The sequence below is a fragment of the Lygodium microphyllum genome, chromosome 1 (assembly GCF_053477565.2).
Source record: "Lygodium microphyllum isolate KBCC chromosome 1, Lygodium_microphyllum_v1.1.10, whole genome shotgun sequence".
Lineage (NCBI taxonomy): Eukaryota > Viridiplantae > Streptophyta > Polypodiopsida > Schizaeales > Lygodiaceae > Lygodium > Lygodium microphyllum.
In genome coordinates, this window is record NC_141135.1 from 14560683 (window position 1) to 14575161 (window position 14479).

Below are 14479 nucleotides of genomic sequence, written 5' to 3' on the forward strand. Positions count from 1 at the left end.
GCTTCACCGTGACTCTTGTGCTCAACAGCGCACAGGACATCCCACTGATTTTCATGCAACACAGTCCACATAGCATGTTGCTTGTGTCGAGAACAAATTCCACGCACATTCCACGTGGCGATTTTCATGTATACTCAAAACAAAATCAGGTACGAGGCACTGCTTGCCTCGATTTGACTTTGTCAGCGAGAATGTCCAGGACTCCCTCGTCCAAGAAATCTGCCAACACTGCAAAAGAGTTCTGCGGACCAGATTTGGAAGTAGACGGCATATCTGCTGGCTTTTGGATGGAACGGGGATAACGACGGTCCCACGGGGTAATGACATTACCTCTGGTATCAAATGCCAGCTTAGCAGAAGGACCCTTTGACCGATCCGAGGACATTTTCCTAGCGGGCTGATGACGGGGGGCAGAGGAAACCATAGCAGGAGCCGAGCGCTCAGAAGACTGCATTTCCTTCCTTCGCATGTATGTACGCATGGAATCTTGTGATGTAATAGGCACATTGTTCTCCATGGCCGCAACAACCCTGTTGCCTTTTTTTGCACGGACTTCCACCCAATTAGTGGCGCTAGAATCCAGACCCGCAACCTGTTGTTTACCTTTGGCCAAAGCTTGGGGCTGATGGGTAGCATCCAGCGATGGGGCATCACACACCATCTCTTCCATGGGCGGCACAACATGGCCATCATGGGAAGTGTGTTGCTGTTCCGGGCACTCGGCCATAAAGTGCCCCAACTGTCCACAGGAGAAGCAATGCCCTGCAAAATTGCCCCATTTCAAACGAAAGTGTAATGGGTGCATGCCAGGGCAATTGAGGCGTAACCAGGCAGGCCTTTTTCTTGCAGTGTCCCATAGCATACACAAGCGGTTGCGATTCACGGCCCGGGGACTGGGAGGGACCAGAACAGTGCCCACAACGGCCATGGCATCTTTCAATAGCGGCCAATAAACAACCGGACAGTTTTCCACCTCGACCCAGACCGGGCATTCACGTTGCAGCAGACGCTGAAAATCTGCCATTGGACGCCATGGAACCACATGAACCAACCGGCGGTCAAAAAACAAAGGCAGTTTAGACAGGAGAGCAGCACGGTGCGTCTCTGATTTCAACAGGACCTCAAAAAAACCCCGGGAGCCAACAAAAATCTCTTCAACACAGTCCCCTTGTAGCAGATGTTGCAACCACTGGCGAATACGGGAAAGCAACGGGATTCGACCAGTGAAGAAAAGTATCACAGCGTGATCATAAAATACCGAAAAAGAGCGTAGGACAGTTTTTGGATCCACGGTGGCGTCCAGCACATCGTCAGGTGCAGAGTCAGAAAAGGCTTCCTGATTATGTTGAACATAATCGCCAAGCAAAGTGTTTGCAAATTCCAGCAAGTGTTCCCAGTCCACTTCCTGAGAGTCCACCGAATCCGAGGCAACCTGGGCATAGGACCGATCCTGAGAAACGCCTATCTCTTCCGAAGCATGCTTGGTACGTTTACCCGCAGGCTGGATGTCGGGACCAGGGGGCATCTCTTCGTTGCACGGAACCATATCCTCAGGTTCCTCCGCATCGGAATCCGGGCCCAGTGCTGCCACTGTTTGATCTATGAAGTCCAGATCCAAACCAGCCATCGTATATGATGATTTGATCTCGAAGGAGGACTGACCCTCTGTTTTGCCGGCTCTCTCGCTTTCTCTTTTTTCTGTCTCCGTGCAGGGGCAGACAGGCGAAGCACAGGCCGGGCGGTCTCCACAGCAGGACGGGACAGGCTGGGATGCCAGGCAGGGGTCCGTCAGCAGTGTCCGGGAACAGGGCGTCAGGAGGATGCTATCATGAATAGGGCATCAGTGACAGGGCATCTGGGCGTGGACAGGGCGGCCGGAACAGAAGACGCTGGCGGCTCTAGGAGCAGGGCGACTGTTGAACTTAGGGTTTCTGGTGGAATAGACAAGGGCATGAAACCTGATGCAGAGCCTACCAGAGCGACGACCACTGCTGCAGCAGAGAGAAAGCGGCGGACGGATGCCAGCGGCCGATTCCAGCCGCAGACTGAAGAAGGTCTGATCTTCCTCGCGCTCTCTCTCTCTCTCTCTCTCTCTCTCTCAGAGCAGGACGCCGCAGGATGGTAGGAGGCACACCTGTTCGCAGGACGGTTCCAGCGGCTGTTCACAGGTGGGCGAGGGCAGGGCTCGAGCAGGGCAAAACCGACCCTGTGCTGGTGATGGAAGGTGTTAGGCAGCGCACGAGGCAGGTACACAGAACCGCTGGTCAGGGGGAGAACGTCCGCCGACAGGAACGCACGTCCACAGGTCCACCATCGCACGCCACTTCTCTCTTCTCTCTCTCTCTCTCATATCTATTTCTCTCTCTCTCTCTCTCTCTCTCTCTCTCTCCTCTCTCTCTCTCTTTGTGTCTCTCTATATGTATGTATGTATGTATGTATGTATGGGATCTGCACAAGTTAGGGGACATATAGATATAGGGACAACGAGACTGAGAGGGTTGTTCTTGTAGAGAGCATAGGAGATTAGGGCTGGATGATGACCAATTGTATTTAGCAGGATAAGGCCATACTTCCACTAGTGAGAGTTCATCTAGATTTGACAGTGGCATGAGACATGCTTGGCCCATTGAGCCAGTGCTGACCCCTAAGAGCTTGTTCTTGGAGCCCCCACCTAGTTATTTCATTTTTTTTTTCGTAAACAAGAGTATATTAATGTATGGATATATTTGCATCAGGCCTTCAGGCCAACCAAACAGGACGGAAACAACTATAATGAAGCCAGTAGGCTATAAGAACAACCTACTACATGAGTAACACTAATTAATCACACAGAAGGATAGCTAGAGTAGAGAGAACAATAACCAACCAGGAGCAGCAATATCACGAAGAACCAGGTCGGCTGACATCATAGAAGAGATTTGCCATAGCACTAAACCACAAATACGTGCCACATGCCCATGGATGCCTGATATTGAATAAAAAATAAAGGCATTCTAAGTATGCCAAATATGCCATAGGGTTGTCCATCTAAGGAAATGGAAAAGGCAAGAATAATTTGAATGCAAAGAAGACATAGAGGACATATTTCCCATAATCCACGAATGAGCTAGTATGCGGTGTTGAGTCGCCAAGGATTATACTCGGGAAATAAAACTCTAGATCTGTTGAGCAATAGGGCAAGAGACAAAGAGGTGAAGCAATGTCTCATCACATGTAGTGCAGAATACACAACGACCAGTAGAGATCTTTTGAGCGTGGAGCAGATCTCTTATTGGAAGACCTCTAGTTAGCAGCCTCCACATGAACACTTTACTGTGATACGGAACCTTGGACTTCCAAAGCTGGATGAATCTTTCTCGCCACTTCTTTTTGCTATCCCGAAGATGCCATAATCTATTAACTTTCCCAGTGACCCATGTCTTGGCTTCCACCGTTTGATGATATATGTGATTAGTTGACCTTTTCTGAAAATCATCAGGAAGTAGAAACATCCAGTCACGCCATGGATACAATGGCTGTAACGCAAGCAAAGGAGAGAACCTTTGAAGACATTCTTGTATGGACGACCAAATGTCATTATATCTGCGAGGCACCCTAAAGTGCTGACAAATATGCTTGAAAGAATAAAGATGGGGCTGCCTAGGAATGACACCATAAAGGACTGTTTGCAACCCCAACTGAGCCATCTAATTAAACTTTTCTCGGTGCAAATCTTTATGCAGCCAATCCAAAAACCTTGAGGAAGCCAATACTTCTCCTTGCAGCGAGTTCTCCTCCTTACGAATATTAGGAGGGCATGAAATTGCAAAGCATAGCAACTCCTACCAGGATGCAATCAAATGAGAAAGGAGAAAGGACTGGGAGACCTTAATAGGCCTCGTGGAATTAAACACATGCCACCAAGAAGCACGAATAACTGTGCTACCATGAGAGATGCCTGTCTTTTCTATGAAAACTTTAGCAATATCTAACCAAGGATGACTCTATATACATAGAGCGTGCAAAAGGGATAGCCTCAAAGTGGCCATACGCAAATTAACATCCAACAAAGCGGCACCCCCTATCCTTTTAGGAGTAGTCACATGCTACCACGAAATCCATAGCTGACCCAAACGATTGCCTTTCTTTTTCCACAACATGAATCTGATAGGCTGAACCAATTCCAAAAGGGACTTCTTAATCCAAGGAAGCAATGGAAGAAAAAATGAAATCATATTGATCATAATGCATTGAGCAACTTTTAGTTTGACATGTACAGGCCAGCTCTAAGATTTCTAGTACACGAACCTGTCATGAATTCGGGAGGCCATCCAATCCAGCAAGGCACGGGGAGCTATGCATTTTACATCCCCCTATACTCATTGGATAGTGCTATTGTATCTCATATGCATATAGCTTCACATCTCTAGATGGACATACTTGTATACATTGAGGGCTTTCCTAGATGATGATGCCTACACTTATTGTACATTTAGGTAGGATTTTTCCTTTTCATTTTTTATTTTTACCTTAATGATATCATGAGGATATTCCTCTTTACATGGATATGTCTCATAGGCAGATCTGGTCTTTAGTAGATGTTAATATGTTCTCTTTTTCTTCTTTTCCTTCTCTTGCTCCTCCTTCTTCTTGGTCTTCTTATTCTCTTCTATGTATCAAGGTTCTTCAATAAGAAAATAATTTGGCGTTTGGCTAGTATGCATGTGGAACTTTTGCATTTTGGGAATGGTGGTAGTTTTACATTGGTAGATGGCCTAAGCATGCAACATTGTAGAATATGCATATTTTTGACATTTTAAATGTGATCTCAAGGGTTTTTGTGTATAGATCATCTTATTTCTTGATTACTCAAAAAGTATTGATCGATGTAAAACTATTACTAAGAACTGTGATCTTCATATGTGACATAATGTGACATGTATTTTGGTATTTTTTCTAGCTATTTTCAGCCTTCCGGATGAGATTGTCTTTCCACCAACACCAATCAAGTGCTGCACTAAAAAGGTGCGAATGGATTTAAAGGATTTATTTTGTACTCTAGGTTTCATGTCCTAAAATGTCTTGCATGGAATGTCTTTGAAAGAAACCTTGGTCTTGGCTTCTTATTTTGGTCTATCATTTTAAGTTTATTTGCACCTTGCCATTTCTGCACTCACAAATTTGGGAAGTTCTTATGAAAGCATATCCTAGATAACCAGTAATGCTTTGATGGTTTCTTAAATATCTGTTTGTGAATGTGTATTGTGGTGAGCCTATGATATATTTGAAGTAATTCTTTCACTACTAGGGTTCTTGCACAGAATCCAACTTTTATATGATGTGGGCTTTAGATGCTTTACCTTGGACATTGTTAATGCTGTGATTCTAATAGTAACAAGGTTTGCGGTACTTCTGTGGATTAGAGGATATAAAATGTCTAGTTGTACTTGTTCGAAAGCATAGATTACTTATGAGTTCTTTTAAGGTAGTGTAAAGGAGCTAACTCCCACATCAAACAATTAAACTGGAAATACAGGGAAATAGACTAAATTGCTAAGAAACCATAGCCAAGGTGGCTAGGCTGAAATCATATTACTATTAATGGTTGAGAATGAGCTCATGAGAGGCTGTAGTATGGTATGCACCCTAATGCTATGGTGGCCAAGAGTATGCACCCTCTTAGATGGTGGGAGGTTGAGACCTCAAATATGAAATGCTAGAAACATGACAAAAAGATCCTTGGCAAGTTACAACTTAGCCTTTGATACTTAACCTTAGTAGGCTAAATATTGGCTAAGGCATTAAGGCATTTTTACTCTATTACAAGCCATCCCGGCCTAGAAGAGCTTTGTTCTCAAAGCTGAATTTGGGACAAGATACAAGGATGAATACAAGAATAGCTTGAAATAGATAAAATCATACTAAAATAAAACTCTATGCTGAAGAAGACCAAATAAGTCGATGAAGAATGACCATGCAAGTGGAACAAATTGTTGTAGGCTGTCCAAAACAGGCTGTAGTACAAAATTGGCCATATCTTGAAGTAGATGTGTCCAATTTCCATGTGTGAGCTATAGAAATGTAGAAAACAATATAGAGTATCCAATCATGCCATTCAAATCAAAATTTAATGAAGATAAAGCAATTGATTTTAGTACAGAAATATATTATTGCTCAGTGAGTGAATTATCCTCTTGAAGAAGCCATGAAAATTATTCCAAATACGAAGCATGTTGCCAAGAAGACACTTTCATAGGCAAACCCTTCCACTTTATAAGATACTTCACAATAACTCGGTTCCTTAGAACCTTCTTCCGCTTACTAACAATCTTTTTAGGTTCATAACTGATCAAACCGTCTTCATCAAGGGGAGGTAGTTCTTCAAGAACTTGAATTTCAGGGACAACATACCTTTTTAGCTGAGATACATGAAAAACATTGTGGATACGTGCAGTTGAAGGTAAATCAAGTTGATAGGCAAGATCCCCAACTCACATAATTATTTGGTATGGACCATAATGATAATACCTATGAGCAAGTTTATTATGTTCTCCCTTAAGAGAAGCATAACGGGATTTTGGAACCTTCAAGAAAATCCATTCACCTTTGTCAAACTCCACATGTCTTTTTTTCTCATCCACATAGGTTTTCATTGTCTCTTGAGCTTTTCTAATGTTATCCTTGCATTGCTTCATAAGAGCCTCCATCTTCTTCAACTCTTCACGAGCATTAGGATTCACATAATCATAAAACAATGCAGAAGGCACTTGAACCTTATTTATTATAACAAGACTTTGCAAGATGAAGCCAATGGTCCCATGTGTTTTGTGTATCATGGGAAAAATGATGCAAGTAAACCTCTAGCCATTTATTGATTCATTCGGTTTGCCCATCCGTTTGTGGATGATAAGCCGTACTAGGAGTCAAAATAGTCCCCATAGAAGAGAACAAACTCCTCCAAAAGCTGTCCATAAATTTAGTGTCATGATCGGACACAATCTTCATTGGCATTCCATGAAGCTTAAATCCACATTCCATAAACTAATCAACCACTTGCTTTGCTGTAAATTGAGTCTTAGTTGGGATGAAATGGACCGATTTAGTCAACCGGTTTACCACTACATAAATGCTATTCCACTATGTTTTGTTGCAGGCAATGTTGTTATGAAATCTATGATAATATCAGTTCACTTTCCATGAGGAATAGGCAGTGGCTGAAGCAAACCATAAGGTAGAAGCGTGGAATCCTTATTTTGTTGACACGGAAGACAACTTATGACATAGTCTTTAACAAATACTCTTCCAATAAAAGCTTTTATGAATATTATCAAATGTTTTGAACAAACCATGATGTCCCCCTAAAGGTGAAGAGTGCATCTCTCACAAAATTTGGTCTTTGAAAGATGATTGAGGAGTCAAGAAGACCCGTCTTTAATACTATAAAAGACTATTGTGCCACTTATAATTTGGATACTTTTCTCCTTTACCTTGTTGCAATTTCTTCATCATTTTGGATGCTTGTTCATCAAGCAAATACTCTTCTTGAATGTTAGTCATATCCTTGAAGAGTAGCTAACCATCTTTGTTGCTTAGGAGGCAAATTTGGTTGTGAAAGAAAGTATTTTAGCACACCATGATCGATGTTTTAATAGCGTACAATATTGCCAACATCTCTTGCTCATAAACATGTAATTGACGCTTCTTGTCATCAAGCTTTCGGCTTTCATAAGCTATGACTCCATGATCTTGGCATAAAATAGTCCCAAGTTCTCTTTCATTAGCATCCACACATATGATAAACTTAGAGAAATCCGGGCATACAGGGATAGGTGCTGAAATTAAAAGAGATTTCAACTCATTGAAACTTTTATCGGCTATGGAGTCCCAAAAGAAAGTCTATTTTTTAAGCCTATCCGCCAATGGAGCTGCCACATGAGCATAATTCTTGATGAACCTCCTATAGAATGATGATAATCCAATGAATCCTCTCAAAGAGGTCGCATTTGTAGGAGTAGGCAAATTTTTAATATATTTCACCTTATTGGGATCCGCTCTAATGCCTTGTTCTCCCACACTATGACCTAAGTATTTCACTTCATCTTACATGAATGAACACTTTGTCACCTTGGCAAAGAGTGTGTGTCTTCGTAATGTGTCAAAGATCTCTCATACAGGCTTCAAATTCTCATCCTTGGATTTGCTATATATAAGGATATCATCAAAGAAATCAAGGACTGTTTTGAACGAGAAAGGCTATAATATTTTATTCATGAGGGCTTGAAAAGTAGCGGGCGCATTGGAAAGACCAAATGACATAACCAAGAAGTGGTATAATCCCTTTTCAATCCTAAAAGCTGTTTTGAACTCATCTCCTTCATTTGAATTTGATGATAACCCAAACGAATATCTATTTTGATAAAGACCTTTGCATCTTTAAGTTTATCCAAAAGATCATCAATTTAGGGAATAGGATATCTATTCTTGACTGTTGACTTGTTCAAATCCCTATAATCAATGCACATACGAAATGATACATCTTTCTTTTTAACTAAGAGTACGGGAGAGGCAAACGATGATTGACTTGGCTGAATTAAACCCATTTATAGTAATTCTTTGACTTGTTGCTCCACCTTTTTCCTCTTAAACTTGGACGAGCGATAGGGAGGTTTATTGATGGGCTTTGTGTTTCGCAACAAGTCAATAGGATGGTTAACCTCTCACTTTGGAGGCAAAGATGATAGTGGATGAAATAAATCCTTGTATTCTTTTAGTAGCTCTTCCAATCTTAGATCCCTTTTCTTTGGAGAAGAAGATGGTTGATTTGGTAGCTGCCCTTCATCTAATTTTGCAAGCAAAAGAGTGAAGATGCATGACTTAACATTGATCTCCATGATAACCGAACGAAGATCTATTTTGATAAAGACCTTTGCATCCTTAAGTTTATCCAAAAGATCATCAATTCGGAAAATATGATATCTATTCTTGACGGTTGACTTGTTCAAATCCCTATAATCAATGCACATACGAATTGATCCATTCTTCTTCTTAACTAAGAGAACAGGAGAGGCAAACGACAATTGACTTGACTGAATTAAACCCATTTGTAGTAATTCTTTGACTTGTCGCTCCATCTCTTCCCTTGCAAACTTGGACAAGCGATAGGGAGATTTATCGATGGGCTTTGTGTTTGGCAACAAGTAAATAGGATGGTCAACCTCTCGCTTTGGAGGCAAAGATCGGGAGAGGCAAACGGTGATTGACTTGGTTGAATTAAACCCATTTGTAGCAATTCTTTGACTTGTTGCTCCACTTCTTTCCTCTCAAACTTGGATAAGCGATAGGGAGGTTTGTTGATGGGCTTTGTGTTTGGCATTAAGTTAATAGGGTGGTCAACCTCTTGCTTTGGAGGCAAAGATGATGGTGGTAAAATAAATCCTTGTATTCGTCTAGTAGCTCTTCCAATCTTGGATCCCTTTTCTTTGGAGAAGAAGATGGCTGATTCGCTAGCTGCTCTTCATCTACTTTCACAAGCAAAAGAGTGAGTATATATGACTTAACGTTGATTTCCTTCCGCAATTTCTTTATGGAGATGAGTTCTATATGTTTGTTGTCTATGTCTTTCAATTCTATGTGTTGCTCTTGCCAATTAAATTCCGTTTATATTTGTTCCAAGTCTAAAGTAAATTTGCCAAGGGTTTTCAGCCAATTACAACCGATAACAATGTCAATAGGCCCCATATCTAAAGTGATTAACTCCACTTGTATTGTGTAAGAGGGCGATAGTTCAGTTGAAGTAAATGGACACACTTCTTTACTAGACTGATATGTACCATTGGCAACTTGTATCTGCAAGGATGATTCTATGTCAATGGGTAGCAACTTTAGTCCACTCAAAGATTTGGTGTTGACGAAGCTATGAGTGCTGACTGTATCTACTAAAATATGTACAACCTTGCCATTAATGATACCTTCGAGTCTAAGAGTACTTTTTCCCTTGCATCTCGTCCATGCATCATGTGAAATAGCACACAAGGAAGAATAAGAATCATTGGTGCCACTCGGACCAAATGGAAATCTGTCCATAGGATCATAGAATTCTTTATTAGTAGCATCTTCTTCATGAATTTCTTGGACTTTTGGATAAGCAACAACATGTAATAAATTGCCCTCTTATTCCTCTTTTTCCTCAACTTACACATCTTGAGTAATTACCATATCGATTTTAGAATTCTTGGCTTTGCACTTCCGCTTATGGTCTTGGGACTACTTCTCCCCACATTTGAAAACATAATCCTTTGGCATGCATGCATTTCTCTAAGCTTATTGTGAGGAAGTTATTGTTGGATTTGTTTTTGGGTAGTTTAGAAACACTTTAATCCCTTGAAAAATTGCCTTTTGCCTCAGTCACATTTCTGAAAATTTACCCTTGTTTTTGTGCATAATTTCCACCCTATTTAGAGACATAAACAATAGGGAAAGTTGACACTTTTCTGTTATAACAGTTATGAATATTATAATCCTTGTTTTCTTACTTAAAAGTGTCTCTTGATTGAGTGAGAACTTGCCCCTATTTTGTAGGTGAATTGGAAAAGTTATTGCCCAAACTCCTTTGCTAGAAATTTCTTGCATCTCTCTTGTACTTCAAAGAATATCTTTCAGCCAATTGTATGGCCTCATGCAAGGTTTTTGGTTGTTGAGCTCTCACCTTCGATGATAAGACAAGGTTAAGACAAAAAATTGAGCTCTCATCTCCGATGATAGGGCAAGTTCAAGACCAAAAATATATTTATTTAGCTTAGCAAAATCTGAAATGCCCTCAACGTACATGGAGAGTTTCAAGTAGGTGTTGGAGTAGTCTCTAACGGACATTTCTCTTTGAGCACATGCATATCATCTTCTTTGAAGCCTTTCTTTTTCCAAAGGGAAATGACAACATCAATCATTGCTTGCTTGAACTCCTCCCAAGTGAGAAAGTCTTGCTCAATTTTATGCATGTATCGCCACCAAGTATGGACGTAACCCTCAAAATGAAGAGCCGCAAAATAAATCTAGGCTTTTTTACTTCGAGGATAAAGGGTGAAATACAATTCAAGCTTGTTAATCTATTCCTTCCATTCTGAAGGTGAAGCATTATTCCATTGGCAATTTGTATCCGCAAGGATGACTCCATGTCAATGGGTAGTAACTTCAGTCCACTCAAAGATTTGGTGTTGACAAAGCTATAAGTGCTGACCGTACCTACTAGAAGATGTGCAACCTTGCCATTAATGATACCTTTGTGTCTAAGAGTACTTTTCCCTTTGCATCCCATCCATGCATCATGTGAAATAGCACACAAGGAAGAATAAGAATCATTGGTGCCACTCGGATCAAATGGAAATCAGTCCATAGGATCATAGAATTCTTCATTAGTGACATCCTCTTCTTCATGAATTTCTTCAACCATTGGATAAGCATCAACATGCAATAAATTGCCCTCCTATTCCTCTTCTTCCTTAACTTCCACATCTTGATTAATTGCCATATTGATTTTAGAATTCTTGCTTTGCACTTCCGCTTATGGTCTTGGGACTACTTCTACCCACATTTGAGAACATAATCCTTTGGCATGCATTTCTCTAAGCTTATCGTGAGGAAGGAAGAAGTTATTGGATTTGTTTTGGGGTAGTTTAGAAACACTTTCATCCCTTGAAAAACTGCCTCTTGTCTCAGCCACATTTCTGAAAATTTACCCTTGTTTCTGTGCATAATTTTCACCTTGTTTAGATGCATAAACAATAGAAAAAGTTGGCACTTTTCTGTTATAATAGTTATGACTGTTATAACCCTTGTTTTCTTGCTTAAAAGTGTCTCTTGATTGGCTGAGAACTTGCCTATATTTTGTAGGTGGATTGGAAAAGTTATTGCCCAAACTCCTTTGCTGGAAATTTCTTGCATCTCTCGTGTACTTCAAAGAATATATTTTAGCCAATTGTATGGCCTCATGCAACGTTTTTGGTTGTTGAGCTCTCACCTTCGATGATAGGGCAAGGTTAAGACTAAAAATATATTTATTCAGCTTAGCAAAATCTGAAATGTCTTCATGTGTATGGAGAGTTTTAAGTAGGTGTTGGAGTAGTCTCTAATGGACATCCCTCTTTGAGTATATGCATACCATCTTCTTTGAAGCCTTTCTTTTTCCAAAGGAAAACAAAAATATTAATCATTGCTTAAATGAACTCTTCCCAAGTGAGAAAGTCTTGCCCAATCTTGCGCATGTATCGCTACCAAGTATGGGCATAACCTTCAAGTTGAGCCACAAAATAAATCTTGGCTTTTTCACTTCGAGGATAAAGGGTGAGGTACAATTCAAGCTTGTTAATCCATTTCTGGTAAAGCATTATCTCCTTTGAAATTAGTGATGTTGATTTTTTCCTTATACTCCTTTTCATCGTAAGATAACTGTCCATAAGAATGTTGATTCGATGAATCTTTGTTCCAAGAGAGTTATCTAAAAGTAGGTTGCCCAAAACCATGAGATGAGGGTTGACCGTTTGAAACATGCTGTTTATTTGAGAGATCATGGGCTGATATTCTCTCATCATTCTTTCCATCTTCATGAAGTTGATTATCAACCACATTTTCTTTTTGCACATTAGAGGGATGATGGTAAAAAGACTTGTAGAAGGGGTCACATCCATGATAATCATTATCCCATCGATTGTTATCTTGTTTTCCTTTATGTCTAAGACCATCTTTTGGGCTGCTGAACTGAGGCCTTGTGGTATGAATGCCATGAATTTGTGAAGAGTGGTGGTTACCCTTCACCCTTGATGGTTCTTCTCTTTCAAAAATATGCATAAGTAGCTAAGAACTTTCTTTGTTTAGTTGGAATAAATTTTCAATAAAAGAGATTGCATGTGGGTCATCAATAGATTGAGGTTCCCTTTGTGGCTTGCTACCAATTTCTTTTATGGCTGAAATGAGTTTTTGAAATAAAGATTTGTTGCTTTGCTGCAGATCAGTAATACCCTTATTTACGTGTGCCATGCCTTGCAACAAACCTTCATTTATATGTATTAAGCCATCATTCAATGTCTTCAAATCCTTGGAAATGCCATCATTCATATATTCTAGCTCTTTAGACAGTAACAATAGTCATTCACTGCATGTAGTTCATGTGTATCCTCCATTTCTTGATGTGTGATGTAAGCAACTCCAATGCTTAAGTCTTCATCTATTTGCTCAAAATTATTGGCTTCATTTGTGTAATTTTGGTCCTCTTGGAACACCCTCATTCAATGCTTTTGTAATAGGGTTTTTCTTCTTGTTCTTGACCATTAGATAACAATGCTGTAGTAGTAGATTGTTTGTCAATAAATCCCTTATTTCTCTGAGAATATAGCTCCAATCCCAATGCTTAATAGCTCAATGGAAAGCTTATTATATGGGAATATGCCAGATTTGAAAAGATTGCAACTTGGGTTGAAGGCTTTAGGAGAAACAATGATAAACAATGTCACCTTGTATGTTGTTTGGCTATTGTCTCACTGTACCTACAGTTAGTAAATCAGCAATAACTTGAGCTCTTGATATTGGATCGAATTTTTTTTAAAATTCGAATTGAAGCTTAGAATACCCTCTTTGTAAGGAGCTATCAAGTTCTCAATATGGATTAGTACACAATTTTTTGTAATAGGATCTTAAGTGCTGAGCAAAAGTTTCTTGCATCTTGTCCACAACCTGTAAGTGCCATGCCCTGTTTGACCGTGTGGGAGTTCCCTGTGTGAGAGTAACCCCTCTCAACCCCTGTATCAACCCGAAGAGAGTTATTGGACACCTGTAGGGCTCAAGAATGACCTGTGAAATGGTAGGTTCTTGATGTATAGACCTGTGAAACTATAACCATGTGTAGGTATCCAAAGAACATAAGATGCCCTGCACCTCTTCCAATATGGTACCTATGGAACTTCAATCACTTGTAGCTCTCTAAATAGGGCTGATAATTGCTGTACTATTGTCAAGCTTTGTCAATGGGCATGTACTTGTACCTAAACTTTAAAATAGCATGGGCTCTGAGACTTGAGGGGCATGCAAAGTTCCTCCTCAAGCCGGTTGTGCACCCCTTCAGGGTCATAATCAGGAAAGGGATGGTCATCTCACTATTGTCTTCTCGACTCACTTGGCATTCACTTTTTCCTTGTGGGAATCAACATAGCAAGTACATTCTAATGGCTAATCAAACAAGGATGCTATGAATGGATTGAGAAAGCCTTTGGATTCTTCAATGAAATGTAAGTGGGTATTAGGAAATGTGTGAATTAAAAGGGTTAGGGATAGGGCATTATCCTTTTGCAGTGACTCATTGCTTTTACAAATATTCGACATATTATTTTTATCATTATTTCAGTCCTACAACATCAATGTTTAATCATCCAATCATATTCCAAGTTAGGTAGATAGTGAATAGCACTATGTAATCAATTTGTGAATGGGCAAGAAAGGGAATTCATCAAACAAT

General features: G+C 40.3%; 1 protein-coding gene across 1 annotated transcript in view; it reads left to right on the top strand.

Annotated features, from left to right (window-relative positions):
* LOC148040860 (uncharacterized) overlaps nucleotides 1–14479 on the top strand; it is a 216828-nt gene that overhangs the window by 65954 nt on the left and 136395 nt on the right. The window contains exon 6 of the mRNA XM_087671097.1: nucleotides 4950–5004. Coding sequence (XP_087527223.1) covers nucleotides 4950–5004 — 55 coding nt within the window. The remainder of the gene's footprint in view (nucleotides 1–4949; nucleotides 5005–14479) is intronic.